Source organism: Fusarium solani, assembly GCF_023522795.1.
Source record: "Fusarium solani strain SB1 chromosome Unknown bctg00000000, whole genome shotgun sequence".
Taxonomy (NCBI): Eukaryota; Fungi; Ascomycota; class Sordariomycetes; order Hypocreales; family Nectriaceae; genus Fusarium; species Fusarium solani.
Genome location: NW_027072157.1, coordinates 3947514 through 3964672, shown reverse-complemented (window position 1 = coordinate 3964672; position 17159 = coordinate 3947514). Strand labels below are relative to the sequence as shown.

Below are 17159 nucleotides of genomic sequence, written 5' to 3'. Positions count from 1 at the left end.
CGAGTGCAAACCCTCATTTCGTGTATCCCCTTGTAACGCCGTGCCATGCTTGCCAAATTGTCCAATCCAGAATCAAGAGCCTTCCCCCCTGCCCATCCCGACGCCGAACCTCAAGTGCTTCTCTGACCCGTGGTCGCTTGCTTGAATATCCCTTCCCCATGGAAACCTGAGGCTTCCCGTTTTCATTGTCGATCATCCACGAGCTGCACGTTCCAGTCACGTTTCTTAGGCGTGGCTATCCGTGGCCACGCGATCAGATCCCCTCACTCGGCACGCTGCATCTCCGAGTGCACCCTGGCCCCTTCGAGGCATCAACCCTGGCTATCACGATCCTCACCGGACTGGGCGCGAGTACGGATGCGGAATCTCTCCTTTAGCTTGGTTGCGAATCGTGCGCTTTGGCCTCGAGACTCGCCATCTACGGCTTCTGTTGTCTGCTGCCGCTCAGCTTCATTCGTCTCCGCCCGCATCTGCCGTAGTGCGTCAATCTGCTCCTCCACCGTCCCCTCTCGAAGCCGGTTAATGTCAAAGATCCGTGATAACCGGTTGCGATGGGATGCTAGAGAGGCATCGTTCTCCGCACCCTCGAGGGCAAGCGGCGGGGGTAGTGCACTGGTGTCCCCAGTAGCTTCATTTTGACCTTCATGGCCCTTGCCGGGGCGTAGATCATAACGGCTGTGGAATGGGTCAGCATCTAGGGCCATTGTTCGGGATATTCCAAAGGCTCCAACTTACCAGAGTGGGCACGTGCCGGACACGTTGATCAGCCAAGGGTCGATGCATGCAGGATGGAACTGATGCTGGCAGGGTAAGACTCTAACGTCTTCGCCAACCTTGAAGTCTTCTGTGCAGATGGAGCAACCCAGATGATCGTCATCCTTGCCCTCGGCATCTTCGGGTGATGATGCGGCTCTGGCCCCGGCCGAAACAGGCTCGTTATCAGCGCCTACTACCGGTGCTGCATCAGATCGCCGAGTCTCACTTAGGCGCGAAGCGGTCCGCTGCGTTGCTCCATCGTTTCCTTCAGTAGGTTCTAGCTCTAGTTCAGGATCCGGTTTTGCTGGTGTCTGGTTCCCAAATTTCACAATGGGGATGGTGTCGAGGACAGCCCTGGCAAGTCCCTTGGCTCGGCTCTGACGAGGTCGGCCACCAAGCGCACCTCGCGGACCATATCTTTCAGGGTATCGATGGGCTCTTATTGCGCCTGTCGCGATAATAGCGAGAAACAGGACAGTGATGAGGCCGGTAATGCTGTACAGAACACTCATGGCGACTGCGTTATTGTTCTTGCCTGAGTCCTCATCTGCCTGGGCATTGTCGTCGGTGGTGTTGCCCGTGATGGAAACTCTAACGCTCTCTCCGCGGCTACGGTTGAGATAGTTTAGCGCCTGCATGGCCTCTCCGCCATCGGCCATCGACAGGATGCTGGTGTATTCGAGATCGCCGGTATGGCTGATTGAACACCAGGTGTAACTTGTGGAGTAGAGCACGATGGCTCTGATGTGAGGCTTGGTGGTCATCAATTGGTACAGCATCTTTTCGGGTTGGATGTATGAGTCGTCTTTGGGTTCGTCGCAGGATAGGTACGCCACGTCGGATGTCTCGTTGATCTTGTTATAGTTGGACTGGTCTGCCGCAATCATGTCGCCGTTGATCCGAATGACCTTGATGTTCCTGTCAGCACCATTCTTTAATCATAGTCGCAGTCGACAGACGTTGTCGTCATCGTCATGTCGGCCGGGGCAAATGACGTACATCAATAACCACGCCGGTTGTATCGTTCAAGCCCAAGTTCGGGGTGAGGGGAATAACAGCGAACTGGAGTCCTGGATTCGTCGACAGGGACAGCTGCATGCCGCGAGGCTTTGCCCATTCGGGAACCTCGCTTTCGGCGGTGGTGGTGACATCTTGCTGGGCGGAGACGGAGACGGCGGTAAGGGCGAGGAAGAGGAAGGATAGTTTCCTGGCGATGCCAGGAACCATGAAGGGCCTCATGGTGGGTGATGGGTGGTCGGGTTGGCGATGGATGTCGAGTTGAGGTTGAAAACAACACAACGGGTGATGGTGGTGGTAGCTGAGGATGAGGCTAAAAGCGGGAACCGGGATCTGGTAGTGAGGCGACTTCGGAAGTCGAGGAATGGACCAGGATGCGGCGGAAAGTCAGGTAGAAGGGACACGACCTGTCAGGTGGACAGAGACGGCATCTCGATGGAGGAAGAAGAGAGCGCAACTGGCTCTGGCGTTGGCAGCGAGCGACGGGCGATGTTTGCGCGTTTGGTGGTCGGGCGTTGGAAGATGCAGAGGGAGAGAGAATTCGCCTGAAGATGGATCCCAACCGTCGTCACTCACTCACTTTGGCCATCCATCCTTCAAACATGGAGCTCCCCTTCCCGTGATGGGCATGGCTGGTTCCAAGTTGCGGGCGCTGACGGAGGGTCCGGGAGGGTAAAGGCTCCGCTCCGACTTGCAGTCCGTCACGAGCCAGCCAGTCGCAGGAGAGGGCAGTCGCGGTACGAACCAACCTTGGAAGGACGTGCCAGCGAAGACGACGCACTGAACGCTTGGCGCTCTCGGCTCGACCATCTGTCAAGCCCAGACTTTAACCACTGTCAAGACTATTGAAGGAGTTATTTTTATTGCAAAATTTGGTATTTTTCTTTCATTCTTTTTATGTAAATTATAGATTTATTTCTTTCATCTCGTCTGCATCTTCATTCACCGTCTCTCCTCGCCAAGACGTCCCAACTCATCCCGAGGAGAAGCTACATTTAAAGTGTCAGCCAAGGTCTGGGCGGATAGTCGGCAGCCAATTGCTCGGGTCGCGTGAGCGCTTGGGCTCTGATACGCAAATGATTGCTAACGCCAAGCCTGGGCTCTGCAACACGAGCTGAGCTACCCTGCACCAGATCCTGGAAATCATGATATCGATGAGAAGGACTGGAATTGCAACATGTGTTTGGTATGCTGCGTCCTTGACCTTTGGAGCAGTGGTTCCTTGGCAAATCTATTGGATGGGAATGTCGAAATGAATTGGTCAGGGGATAGCATCATCGAGTTAGTTAGGGTACCTAGGTCGCCTTAGTATAGCATGTTCTTAATACCCCGGAAAGTCGTCTTAGGAAAAATTACGAGTAATAACCCACAAACACAGCACCAGCAACATGCTTCTCGGGGTAGATATACAACGAATTTCCATATGACATAGTACTTGACACAGGCAAGTCTAAACTGGTAAAACACATCCCATTTAATTAGTAACTGGTCTCGCTTTAGTTCGGATAATGACGGGTTATCAGGAGGATTTCAGTTGTTCTCCATTGTCGGCACAAAGAACAGACAATGATGCCGTACCCTCAACATGGTTAATCGGCTCCAGATCTGCCCTCCGCTTCATACCCGCCGGCAGCTCGGGCACAGCTTAAACAGTGAATGCTAATGCACTCATCATCGTCGGGAAAAGCACCAGGTGCCTCTTCCGCCAATGCGGATATGAACAACAACTGGCATTGGTTCATCAATGTAGTATCCCAAGATAGACCAATGGCTGCATCTACACTCTAGGCGGGAACTGAATCAAGGTCCGGTTCGTTCCTGGGCTGTTCTCTAGGATGTCACATCAAAAATCCCATAAGTAACAGTGAACGAAGCCATAATGGAGTTGTAGCCTTCACTACTTCCGGTCACGTAACCTCCCCTGGCTTTACATGATAACATAGTCAAGATAGTCTCCAACGCCATCATAACACCGGTTAGCTCGACGCCAGCTCGAAAAGGCATATCGTCGTGCAATATGACTTTAATTTCAAATAGTAGACCCCCGAGGGAACTCCCACGGCCGGCACAGAGGGTGGCCAAGCAGCCCCAAGACGTCTGGTAAGCCTCAACACCCATCGCCAGCATGATAATAGGTGTTGACTGACCCTAACTTCAGGTCCATGATCAACAATGCCGCCGCACAGTCACCCGTAAGAATATAAATAAGCACTCTTGATGTTGTTTTCCTTGGCTGAACCTTTCCCAGGTCCAACCTGTCGTCAACATGGGACAGGGCTTCTTGTATGTTACCCCGTGCCATTGAAACCCAAGTACAAGGCCTGGTTAACTTGAGCTGATAGTGGCTATAACCCCCCTGAATTCATATTAAATGCTGCCAAGAATGCTCTTGATCGAGTCGACGCCAATCAATACTCTCCAGCCAAGGGCCGACAAAGCCTCAGGAACGCAATCGCCTCGCACTACTTCAAGAGCCTGGAGCGAGAGCTCAACCCAGACACCGAGGTAGTTATCACCACTGGCGCAAACGAAGGCATACTCAGCGCCTTTATGGCATTCGTCGAAGAAGGGGACGAGGTGATTGTGTTTGAACCGTACTTTGATCAGTACATCAGCAATATCCGCATGGCTGGCGGCGTCGTTCGATATGTGCCCCTGAGCCCCCCAGCAGACGGGGACACGGCGACCTCGTCTTCAGGGGATTGGAAGCTGGACATGGAGAAGCTGAAGACTACATTCAGCTCAAAGACACGGATGCTGGTGCTCAACTCCCCCCATAATCCTGTGGGAAAAGTCTTCTCAACTGAAGAGCTGAGCGCCATCGGCAAGCTGTGCGTCGAGCACAACACCATCATCATCGCCGACGATGTCTACGACAGCTTGACTTATGTGCCAGCAAAGCGCATAGCCACACTCTCCCCCGAGATTTGGAGCCTCACCCTCACGGTGGGCTCCGCGGGCAAGACTTTTTACGCCACGGGTTGGAGGATAGGATTCCTCATCGGTCCGGAACATCTAGTCAAGTACGTCACTGCGGCACACATGCGGATTTGCTATTCGAGCCCTAGCCCATTACAGGAGGCCTGCGCGTCGGGATACCAGCTGGCTGAGGAGATGGGATTCTGGGAGAAGTCGCGGGACGAAATGCAGGGCAAGATTAAACGCTTCGTCCAGGTCCTCGACGAGCTGGGCCTGCCATACACAGACCCTCAGGGGGGCTACTTTGTTCTTGTCAACTTTTCAAGGCTCAAGTTCCCGGAGGGCTATGGGTTCCCTAGCAGTGTTGTATCTCGGCCGCGAGATTTCAAGCTGAGCTGGTTTCTCATCACGGAGCTTGGGTTGGCAGCGATCCCGCCGAGTGAGTTCTACCTCCTAGAGAACTCGCATGTAGCCGAGAACTTCTTGCGATTTGCCATCTGTAAGGAGGACGGTGTTCTTGAGGATGCCAAGGAGAGACTTAGAGGGTTGAAGAAGTATCTTGTATAAGTCCTAGTAAAGTTTAGTCTATAGTCGCCCTTGATATAAAGCTTGGCACTAGTTCCGTTGCCTCATATGGATGACTTTACTCCATGAGAGTGTCTTGTTCAAAGTGCCCATCACAGGCCTCTGACTACCAACGCTGGTAGAAGACGGATAACTCAGGGGCATGAGAAACAAAGCGCTCTACCTTCTAACCACCTCTGGAGCGAAACCGCTCGGCCCTGGCGTTGAGAGAACTAACGTCAGTTGAATTCCAGTTCATCACAATAGAGTTGCGCCACATCTCGTGGGTTCCCGTCGCCTAAAATAGCCAGGAAGAGTCAAGAACGTGAAGTTAAATATGAGTTAGTGACGGCCAAGGCTTATCCTCGATACCCCTGGATGAGTCTAAACTTGGAATCTTGACTCGCATCGGCAACATGGGGTCTCTTCTTCGAGTCACGGCTTGTGCTGAGGTCTACTAAGCATGCCAATATCTATCTATATGCGCAACTATTGAAACTGTAATTATCCTTTTGACTCGCGAATGTGAGAGTGAGAGTGGGATATGAAACAAGGACTAGCTCGAACTATGGACTTATGCTTGGTTAGGATAGCTGACAGCCCGGGAGTGATAGCACGTGTATGTGTTGAAGCCTGGTAACAAGACACAGCCGAGCAACTGGCCATGTTTACAACCCTCAACCAACATAGCCCCTTTCATGTCAGCTCACCATCCAGCTCAACTCGTCAACAAACCGACTAGCCGTCCAACACCAGGTTTCCCCTGTTGTCCGGAGGGCTTATACCTCCAGAAACAGAGCCTCGGCTCCGGCCGAATGACTGCAGCAACAGTCCGCCTCGAAATCTGACCGGCTGCAGCCAGCAGCAACGCCCGCGTCCCGGGCTTGAACGGCTGGGGAGGATGGACGATGGTATGTCATTGCTGCATGAATTTCCTCGGTCCGCCGTGCACTTTTGCCCCGGCACTACACACGACAATGAAAAGGTTCCTGCAATGAACTGCTGACGAAAACTGCATAGCCAACGCAGCTCACACACACTATCTGACTGTGTCCTCAGTTTTGTGCTGGATATCTCGCAGCAGCATGCAAGGCGACACACACACACACACACACACACACCAAGAAACCGGGAAACCCCTCCCCCCTCCTTTTTTCCTCTGCAAGCCTCCTCCTCGGGTAACCATGCATCTCCCGTTTCCCCAGAGTCTCAGCAGCCGGGCGTCCAGTTTCCCATGCCTCGGCAATCCCTGAGACCTTTTTTTTTTCTTACTCTACCCCAAATGTCCCGAGAAACAAATGCGGAGTTGCCCGAAAAGCCTCGTCCCCGGCACATGAACCTGGGGTAGACAAGGGCCTTACGCCCATCGCAGCCAGCGCGCCCATGGCCACGCAACTCGACAACCGTAATGCCAAACACGACGGCGTAAATTCGACCACGACCTACATCTCCCCCATAGACAATTACAAGTACCCCAGTGACTCTTCGCTGTTGTTGAAATAAAGTTGCCCAGGGCCTTTCCGTCCCCTGAAGCCGTTGCTGCAAGAATTCACGGATCGGGAATCATGACCCCAGGGTGCTTTACCAAGACGGGAAAAAGGTGCAGGAAAAAAAAGGGCCCCGGGGAGAAGAAAGAGGGAGAAGTAGAGAATAAACGCACGACAGATCTCTCGCAGGGGGCGAAAGATCTACTTCTAACAAGTCTAGAAGCTCGGGGCATGTGTTTCACAAGGAAAGATCCGATGCGTGAAACTCGAGTCCATCGTGTTTGCTTGCGTTGAAGATCGTGGGGTCGTGATGGTGAGTGGAGCTGAGAGATACTATCACCAGTAACTCGGGTCAAACAATGCTCGACGACACAGCAAATACATCAAAGTAAACATAAACAAATCACTGATATCATAGAGATCAACGGGCGTAATTGTCTAGTCTATTTTTATTGGCCATACCTCACTGCCCCGAGCCTTGACGTGAACTTCATGTAGTCGTACCAGGCCTGTTGATGGACGCTGTGTGAACAAGTCTCGCAACGCACAAATGCGAACCAACAAGAACGCAGCCTGCAGAGAGCTTATCGACATGTTCGTCCTCTCATCCCACCATGTCTAGATCTCCTCCATGTCCTCCAAATCATCCAGAGCCGGGAAATCACCAACCTCTACCCGCTCCGGCCTCACAAAGACACCATGCTTTAGCTCCGACGGCTCACCCCAGTAGCGAGTTCCCCCGATGCTCCCGTCGTTCTTGCCCACGGGCTCATCCAGCTCGACAGCGACCCAGGCACCGAGACCGCCGGGGATCTCCTTGACCTCGCCCACGTACTGGATGATGCCGCGCCGGGTGTCTTCACCGCCCACGCGGCAGCGTCGGCCCACCGCGATGCCGCGTGTGGCAATCTCGCGGTCGAGCGCGTCCAGCTTGGCCTGCTCGTGACTGGGGGCGCTGGGGTCGAATCGGCCCAGCTTCTGGTTCTTCTTCCACGCCAGGACAGAGTCCGTCTTCTTCTCGTACTCCTCCTCGGGCATGACATACTTGTCGACGCCCGTGGTGTCGTTCAAGTTGATCCGGGCGGCCGCAGGACGTGTGTCAATCACCTGCCAGGTCAATCCCTGTCAGCCCTATCTTGAACTACTTGCAAAGATGCTGCCATGGCACCATCACGGGCCCTCTCCTGTGTTGCTAGACGGGGGCTGAGGATGGGGAACTCGTCAGGTATGTCAGGTCCCTGAGCGCACGTACGCACGCAGGCAGCTCAACTCCCACCGCCTCTCTCGCTGCCGCACCGTCATGGCTCGCTCGCTGGCTCACCGTCCTCAGCCGCCCACTTCACTTGCACGCCCCCCTCCACCCCTGGAAGGGCCAGCACAGCAAAGCACAGCAAAGCACAGCAAAGCACAGCAAAGCACAGCGCGTTGACCCGGAGTGGAAGCCGTCGGAATCCGAGGATGGCGGCGATCTTCAAGTCAAGCGGACGGGGGCGAGAAATTTTCGGGCAGCCAGCGGGTTCTGTAGTTCACGCATGACATCTCATCCCGAAAGCAAAAAGGAAAAAACAGAGACAGAGGGTGAAGGAGGTTGCAAAGCAAAGCGAAGCAAAGCAAAGACAGAGTGCGGCTGACAAATGAGGGCCGTGCTTTGACTTACATGAAGTTCGGCATATGGGGCCAAGGGAAAGTTGGACAGGTGGGTGTCGTCCTCGTTAGGCGCCTCGACGGCGATGGCCTCTGCGCCGGCCGTAGGCTTGAGGGACAGACGCTGGCACGAAGGCGGGATGCCCGTCACCGTCTCGAGCTTGGTCTTGAGCTGCGAGATAGACCATGATGGTGTAATGCGGCGCTCCGATTGCGCGTACTCGGAGATGACAACCAGCGGGACGTCGGCCATGGCTGCTGTGACTGACTGACTGACTGATGGATGGATGGATGGATGGACGGATGATGAGTGATTCTGGCGGTCAAGATCCCGATTATCGCGAGACGCCTGCGCCGCAAAAAAAATAAAATAAAAATAAAACAGTACGGATACCCGAGACAGGCCTGCAAGGTAGGTAGGGTATGAGCTTGCCGGGGCAGATCAGACTAGGGCGATGGATGCGAGACTCGTGTCGTGTGTTGGAGTTTCCAGGGAGAAAAGGCTGGCAAGAGTTGGAGCCTCGCTGGTGTTGTTGGATGAGGACAACCAGACTGATCGAGTGTGGTGGGGTTGCGATTATGCAGTCCAGGGTTTTCCAGCAGCAGAGCCCAGCTTAGCTACAAGGCTAAAGGGAAACGTGGAGGCATCATGGGAAAAGAAGCAATTCGACCTCAAATCCGCACAAATGGGGTCGAGACCTCGCGGCTGACGTACGTACAGTGCAGTACGGCACACGCGCGCACGCATCGCATCCACCTTAGCTTAGGTCTGGCTTATTATGCATCATTTTTTCCTGGGGGTGAACTCTTGAGGCGTTGTCGATAGCTCCAACATCCTTGGTTATGGAGCATCAAGACCCAGAAACTAGCGCGAACCGGATTACCCGCATGTTGAACACGTCTCTCAGCCGAGCATGCCGCCTGTTGATAGGCTGAGGCTGGAGTTTGACCTGCCGCCTGTCTTTAGTCCTGTGCTCTAGCTGTATCGTCAGCAGCAAAAGCAACAACAAGAGATTTGTTGCCGGCCCCTTGTCGGTTGTTCTGTTCTCGTCCATCGCGAGCTGCCATCTCAGCCTTGGCGAGGTCCTGGCAACTCGACGAGATCTGCCGCCGACTGCAATCTCCCGGACATTGTCAGGACCGAATCCTAAGAGTATGGGACTGTGGATGCCATATTGCCACCATCAATCTGCTGCCAGCTGCTGGTGCAGCCATGTCGCCCCTCGCCTTGTCTCGCATCGCCTCGTCATCAAGCCTTGTTTGACAGCGACCCTTGGCCAACTGCCGTTCCCGTTCCTTTTGCCTGGCTATGAGTGTGGGGAATGATCAACTCTGCATCTCAAGCCACTGACAGAGTTGCATTGATCGCTCGCCATATCTCGGTCGTTTGCTGGGGCCAATTCCAAAAGCCGCATCCCGGCTGTCTCTGTTGCTTGTTGCCCTTGCCCATGCCCATGCCTCATTCGCCAGCCAGCCATCCCGCCCGGCAGCAGCAGCAACAGCAGCGCAAACGATCCTTCCTCCGTGCCACAGTGGCTATTTGAAACAGAAAGAGGATGCTTCCATCATAGGATTCCCCTGTCTGATCCGGAAGTCCTGCTGCCAAGGGGCCCCCGAAACCGAAACGTGGAGAGCCACCCGCTGTAGCTATTACACAGATGTCTCGGGAACGTGCTCCGCAACGGGCGGGATGGATCTAGACAAAAGTGTCAAGCTGACTGAAAAACACTCATCCCTGGCAGCACCACGCGTTTGTAATCCTCTGGTTGCCACCAGGTCAAACCCAAGGCCGGGCTGAGTTGTCAGGCCTTGCTTGGTTTTGGTCTCGCCGTCGACTCGTTCGGCCCTGTTTCGTTCGCTGCTGAGGGTCCTCGCTCTCTAGGTAGGTAGTTGCGGCGGCGACCTTGTCAACCCCATCCATCTCCCGCTTGTTCGAGCCCGTTCCTTGCATTCCACCCTACCATATCCGTGTATAGATCAATCTACGCTCCATCAACTCTAGTCCTATACAATCTCGTCGCCCTTGACCGGCCCGGTCAAGTTTCACGCCGGCGATTGGTCCGGTTGGCGTTTGTCTGTCTGCCTGTCCGTCTCGTCGCGCGCGGACCCGTCCGCCTGGGAGCACGGAAGGGGAACCACCATATCGAACTGCAGCCTCTTGGCGGACCGACGCCAGATTTCGCGCATCATGTATGTTGCGCTGGGCATGCCATCAACCATAACTTATTAGTACACATATACGCACCTAGTCGTCTGGGAATAGTCGACCGACGGGGTTCCACCACCGCTGCTGCAAGCTGCCCGCCTGCCCGCCGCTCGCCTCTTTCTGCTGCTCTCCCGCGGTACCGTAGCGACTCACTTACATGCCATGTCTCCATACCAATGCTGCGCAGCAGTAGCAGCAGCAGCAGCAGCAGCAATGGCAACCGCTGCTGCATCAGCCAAGCCAAGCAACAACAAACAGGCACATGCCTGGTGTCACAAGAAAAGGTGGATGCGCGGCTCGCGGCCGTCGGGAAAACGTGGGTTGGGCGGCAGTCCTGATTATCCTGGTCGGCATCATCCCTGGTCTGCCCTCCAGTCCTTTGATTCCCCGGCTCCGGGTCCGGTTCGACCTTTGATGTGATGCCCACGGTCTTTCTCACATCACATCAACAGAGACACCAAGTGCTGGGTGGGTAGAGACGGGACAACACAGCGCTTCCTCGGCCCCATTGTTGATGCAACGATGCAATCGTCCTCCTGCAATTCTGGGTCAAGGCATCAACTGTCTCTCCTTTTCGCTCCAGTCGATCGAACCGGTTGCTGCTCGCAGTTGTCTTAAGCTTATTGCCAAGCAACCCGATGCTCTATGTCGAGTATTGCTGCGCATGCTTTCCTAGAGGTTGGATACCCGTTCCGTTGTGAGAGGAGCTCAGATCATCTCCATGGCAGATAGGGCTGACGGCGCCTTACGGAAACAAACGCGGTAACAACAAGCCTTGGGTGAGATGCCCCATGAGTTGCACTAGGATCTGGTTCTCGACCGGAATAGGAAGCCAAGGCTACTTGTGCAAACAGATGGGGGTTGACGGGATGAAACGCCTTGGCCGACATCCTCTGCAGGCCCCTCCTGACACGTCACAAACCACCCGCCGGGGGGTTCGCAGCAAGCCCAAAACCAACGGGGGCTGTTTGATTTTTTTCTTTCTCTGGCCTTCTTTGCTCCTTTGTCCGCCATCGATCTTGCCAACTTGCTTCAAGTCAAGGCCGGCCCGGTTGCAACGTGTGTCTGCATGTCTCTGCGCTCTGTCTTGGGGGAGCGTCTGTCCGTCTTGTAAGTTGAGCGAATTCCGAATCGCCGACCAAAGCACAATGCCAGGAACTTGCGGAAAGCACATGATGTGATTCGGCTCTCAGCTCAGTTCGCCCAGTCCAGCAACCGACGAATTGTCCATATGTAGTGTGACACAATGTGAGCAACCACTCGTCAGAAGTTACATCCATCACGCTTCACTTGACCTGTGCTATAGGTCCAGGGAACGAGTACGATGCCATCTGATTCGCTTCATCGTTCGGTTGGCTTGTCTGACGTCAAGTGAGATCCTGGCAAAGGAATATTCTCAATGTCATTTGTGTCGGAGGCTTCGATCCCCGAGGTGTCATGGTCTTTCACCGAGGGCACTCACCGCTCCATCGGAAACAGGATAGGTGACGGGGAACCGCAGATTGGCTCATGGGAACAGGGAAGGATAAAAGGCAAATTATGTCGAAACCCGCACTCTGTTTTGCTTTGCCCAGAATCCTTCTGACGAAACCGGTTGGCAACGTGGAGCCGCGAGCCCTCGATCTGTGGAGGAGTTTTTTCCAGCTCGTCAACCTGGGTGTCCAGTGCACCTAGTGTGCAATCTAACTGACCCCTGTATTCTTGTGAGCACCACTTGAACGGAGACCTCAGAGGCTTGGGTGTGCTTATGAATTCCTCCATAATAGCAACAATTGACTGCAAAGGGATGTGATAGATTAGGTAATTCTTCAGATATCACTTCACAAAACTCCTCTCCGGTTGTTCATACCGGCAACACGGTCAAAGATCGGGGTTCATTTGAGGCCTCGGTGCTGGGGGTATGCCTATCGGGCCTGCACTCGCAGCATCAAACATGACGCTCAGCGGCAGGCTTTCCTATGTAGATCTCCACATGCTTGGCGTTGACCGACTTCAGAGTGGCTTGACGTGAGATGGACTCGTGGCAGACTAGAAGATTGCCTGTTGTCAGCCGTTTCTGCTAATGAGGCACCCTGGTCCCCTTGCTTCGACAATGCGACAGATGATCGTGAATCGGCTCATGACGTCGCTGGCAGAAATTGCTTTCCTCGGGGAAAGGATATGGGGTACGAAGGTATTCCCGGTCCCGGGCAGGGGTTTCGGAGGCTTGCATCACAGCCAACGCAGTCATGGCACGTACCTTGGTCCTTGATCGAGGCGGCGGTGACCAAGATGTATCCGTACTCTCGCCAATATTTCATGTGGGATGGCCAAGATAGACGCAAGTCCCATCTCCGGGACACCCCCGTTCAATCTCTCCGTTTACCGACTCCGACTCCGCCTCCGTCTCAAGTCCCCGCAGGAACCTGGCAGCGCCCATTCCCGCACTCCGCCAATCGAGTCAAGGAGAGAAGAATCCTTGGCCTTTCACCGTCAAATGAATTCAGAGAAACGGAGCAGCCTTCTGTGCCTTGCTGGCTGCGCCCTCTCTCCAGCCATTTTGTCGTTAGTTAAAAGATGGCCCACCTGTGGGCTGGACGATGGCTGGAGGAACGACATACGCACATGCGCCGCAGCTCACTTGACACACGATCCGCAGCTTGGTTCGTTGAGGATGGTTCGTGGGTGGACTTCAAGGCCTGTCCCAACGACATTTGCAATGCCACATCTTTGAATCTCAGAACGTGGATGGAAGAGATCCAGGTGCCCATGGGGCTCGGGATGCACCATTATAGAACATCCGGTCTATTATCCAACGACGCTCTGACGTGAACCAGGAACGCACCCACACATTCTAGATCGCTCTTCAGGCGTCCATGTATCAAAATGCGCTGCTGTGACTGAGGATGAGGGCGTGAGGCCAGAACAGCGCTGGGAGCCGCGACAAACGGATATGGGAAAATCTGGCGACTTTGCTTTGCTCGGGCACCAACAGCCAAATCTGTCCTGGGGCGATCAGCTGGCTCAACGTAGTATCCCGTCATCGACTCTGCTGGACAAATCTCTGCCAAAGAAACCACCGTCTTGGCTCGACTTTGTCGCAGGTTCTACGGGTCTCGGCTTCGACTTCATCCAGCCAAAATGGTGGTGTCGACGACCGGTCCCCGATGCTGCAACCTGGAAGAATGTACGCGCCCATTCTCAGCCCTCTACCAGTTTGCGCTGCGCTGTGATGCTGAGCCATGCCAGCGAAGCCATGCTCTGCTGCTCCTCCGTTCCGCCCTGATCCCTGACTGCAGATCCAGCTCGTCCCTCCACCTCATCCTCGCAGTTCGAGGAGGGGCCGGTGAAGCACTCATGCTGGGTGAGTTTGGCCTAAAGGAAACCTTACTTAGCCCAATAGAGGTGGGAGAGTGCCCAAATTAAGATGCAGAAAGAAGCAAAGAAGAAAAATTCTCTTCATCGATGTGGAGGCGGTCACCTTGCCAGCAAGGTGGAAACCCATCCATCCATGCTGGAGATGTCTGGCTGCGGGCGACCATAACGTGGCGTTCTCAGAAGGGCCCGAGGGTCAAGCCCTATCACGGAAGTAGGGCTCGTGAGGTGAGGGGCTCAAGTGGGAGATGCGTCAAGTTCAAGAGAAATTCGAGGAACAATGCCGAAGTCCAATCTTAAAGGGCGCGGGGCGGCGGTTCGCTGCTGTTGCATCATGTAGACAGGGTAGCATCAGCAACGGCTCCCGCTCGACGCCATCTCAATCTTCAGTGTCTCCACTCTTTGGTACACTCCGAGGGCGAGAAGAATGTGCTGAATAAGATCAAGCTTTGGACTGATTACCGACCAACCGGCCGGCTGAGCGCTTGAACGGAAGGCCAAGAGAATTCTTTGCAACAAGGTCGTCGGCCAAGGAAAGTGGGCGGGTGCCAAGCGAGACAACCATGTTGAAGGTTCGCTGTCAGAGGTATTTGCGGATGGAGCCTGGCTTATCGCCGCAAAGTGCGTTCATAGTGTGCAGTCCACATCAACCAGATCGTATGCCTTGCCTTGCCGTGCATGCTTGACCGAGCTTCAGTACGACTTTGAGGGCGGTGCTCGGACTCGACAACGCATAAATAACATCAAGTCGTCGCATGATCCGTGTTCGAGCGACCCATAAGCGACGAGCCATGATCCATGGAACCAGCAGAACTGATCCTCGGTCACTCACGATACCAGCTTTGCCAACCACCAACACCAGCCGCCAGGGGGAGCGGGTATTTTGCTGTTTGCCTATCCATCTGCCGCAAGGCCTTCATTCTCTGATGAATCAGTTCTCTGACCGCCAGTTCATCAGCGGAACCAAGCACCGCCCCAGGGTATTCCCGGCAAGCCAACGAATAGCGGAAGCGGCGTGGAGCAAACGAATAGCCGTGGAGCAACACGGAGCGGAGCATCGTGAAGGCAAGCCCGCAGAATTTTTGGCATCAAGCAAAGAGCCTTGCTTCTCGTGGAGTAACGCACCCTCTTGACCTAACTATTCAGGGTTCTCAGCTTAGATAGCGTGCTTGTTTCCAATTCTATAGTCGCGAGGGGGCTGGCTGGTTCAAGCTGGTGAGCTCCGCTTGATGGGCACGGCTCGTTGTTTCGGCTGCCCATGTCGACAGCTCGGGCCGGGCCTTCTTGTGTTGGCTCCAAGGTTCAAGCGCCCAAAGTGAGGACGTCGAGGCCGCCATCGACCTCCAGACACAAAGCCCCAGCCGAACAGAACATCAAACGTGCAAGAGGCGTGTACCTATGTGCAAGTGATCTGTGAGTGTGTCGAGTGTGTCTGGGGCCGGGCAGCGCACAGACGGACGTTAGGCTCGTGCTCCAAGCTCGCGCCGTTATCCAAGTTGGGCAAGGCTCCAGGTGGTGATGAAGAACAAGGTGTGGTGCTCCATGCCGAATCCGATGTCAATTGTGCTCTGTCAATCATGGCTGGCTCAATGTTAGTGGTGTTAGTGCCAGTTGCAAGGGGTTTGGCAGATGCCAGCGGGTTAAGCCACTCACGAACGGATTCTGAGCTTGCGCCTCTGCCAACCGCCGCCGCCGCCGTTGTGCGCCGCAATTTCTTGAGGGTTCGTGAGCGGTTTCAAGTGGGAACTCGTCACATTCGATGGAGATGGATGCAGCCTGCGCAAGTTGGTCGTGTCCAATTCGTTCTAGAGACTTGCGTGGAATAACGTGGTCATGTACGGAGTAGAATGGACTGGAAGGTCAAGGTTGGTACTACGTAGGTACTGCCTTGGGCATCTGTCCGTGCCTTCTTCCATCGTGAGAGCTCAGCATGAGGCAGGTGGTTTCCATGTAAGAGGTGCTGTGGTTCAGGGAAGGTAGGTACGGAAGTACATCCGGCCGAGCCCAACGGGCACAACCAACCCATTTGCTCATCCCGACTCAACACTGTCCATCCTTCCCAGCACCTACCCAGCAGGCCAGCTCCCCGCGGACGATCCCACCCCATCGATCACCGCGCGCTGACGCTGACTGACGCTGACGCTGACGCTGATCGATTGTTGGCGCCTGTGCCTGGCGGCCTGGCTGGGCTGGGCTAGGCTGGCATCTCGCCGGGATGATCAATGCGATGATGCAGTCGTCGGCCCTGGCCTACATGCTATCCCTGCTTTGTTCTCCAAATCGATATCACGATTAGACTTCTCGTCAAATCTATCAAAGAATGCGAACGAGAGACCCTGGCCTAGCGTGCCCAGCCTTGTCCCGTCTAGAGTGACCATCGTCTCTGCTCTTCACAACGCGCAAGCCAACAGCAGCCAGCTGCCAAACCTTCTCCACTGCACATCATGACATCCCTTCTCCACGCTTGCCGCCGGGTGATCTCGTCTCCCGGGGCGTTCCTGGCCCTGCTAGCGCACCTGTACGAGAGATTGGGGTTAAGCCTCTTGTTCCCCTTTGCCTCACACCACGCTGTTGCAGAATCGCACCTCCGCATCTCGTTGGGCGTGGTGACTCGGGGCCAGGGCTTGCCAGTTCGAGGTGGAGATGCCCAATGGCAGCACCGTTCCCCGCCGCCTGGGGTTCTTGTCCGCTGTTGCGAGCTCCAGCTCAGATATCGACCAACCTCTGGCGGCGAACTCGAGCCAAGCCTCAGGTCCGACGAGGGTGATCCTGGCACCAGTTGTTTTACAGCGCGTCGTGACTGACTTAGCAACCTGGCTCGAACTAGGCGGTTCGTGCGAACGCCCCTCGGCTGTCGTCGCGCTGGAGCGTGCCGGAATGGAGCAGCCCCAATCCAACGGTCTCCAAGTCACAATCAACAGTCGCATGTGCGCTATTATTTGGCGCGGCCGCTCTCTCAGCCAGCTCCCACCTTGACCTTGCCGGGAGCCCGAGATGCGAGCATCGATGGCGACTGGGGGCGTAAGGCGCGTATACTTCCCTCTTACATCCCAGACGTCCCTGAAATAAAGATGAGTCGCGAGCCGTGGGTCTGAGCCAAGGACTGATACGATTCGAGCCTTGAAAGCTGAGACGTTCCCGCCTCAAGTGGCTCAATACACGGAAGGCCTCACGACATCGAACTACTACGTAGAGCAGCCAGTTCGCAAGTC

General features: G+C 54.9%; 4 protein-coding genes across 4 annotated transcripts; 2 read left to right on the top strand and 2 right to left on the bottom strand.

Annotated features, from left to right (window-relative positions):
- Positions 1 to 311: 311 nt before the first annotated feature.
- On the bottom strand, positions 312 to 1995 carry MRS44_001256 (uncharacterized protein; the record flags this gene model as incomplete). Its single annotated transcript, XM_046282578.2, has 3 exons — positions 312 to 675; positions 736 to 1688; positions 1756 to 1995. 3 exons carry the CDS (start codon positions 1993 to 1995, stop codon positions 312 to 314), a joined length of 1557 nt encoding a protein of 518 aa, XP_046138488.1.
- A 1795-nt stretch (positions 1996 to 3790) lies between these two features.
- Positions 3791 to 5259, top strand: MRS44_001255 (uncharacterized protein; the record flags this gene model as incomplete). The annotated part of the gene is made up of 4 exons (XM_046267430.2): positions 3791 to 3873; positions 3932 to 3965; positions 4022 to 4056; positions 4116 to 5259. The coding sequence occupies 4 exons, from the start codon at positions 3791 to 3793 to the stop codon at positions 5257 to 5259; spliced, it is 1296 nt and encodes a 431-aa protein (XP_046138489.2).
- A 2102-nt stretch (positions 5260 to 7361) lies between these two features.
- On the bottom strand, positions 7362 to 8640 carry MRS44_001254 (uncharacterized protein; the record flags this gene model as incomplete). The annotated part of the gene is made up of 2 exons (XM_046267431.2): positions 7362 to 7850; positions 8401 to 8640. The coding sequence occupies 2 exons, from the start codon at positions 8638 to 8640 to the stop codon at positions 7362 to 7364; spliced, it is 729 nt and encodes a 242-aa protein (XP_046138491.1).
- Positions 8641 to 13149: 4509 nt separating this feature from the next.
- On the top strand, positions 13150 to 13858 carry MRS44_001253 (uncharacterized protein; the record flags this gene model as incomplete). Its single annotated transcript, XM_065623617.1, has 2 exons — positions 13150 to 13375; positions 13431 to 13858. 2 exons carry the CDS (start codon positions 13150 to 13152, stop codon positions 13856 to 13858), a joined length of 654 nt encoding a protein of 217 aa, XP_065480055.1.
- Between the last annotated feature and the right edge of the window lie 3301 nt (positions 13859 to 17159).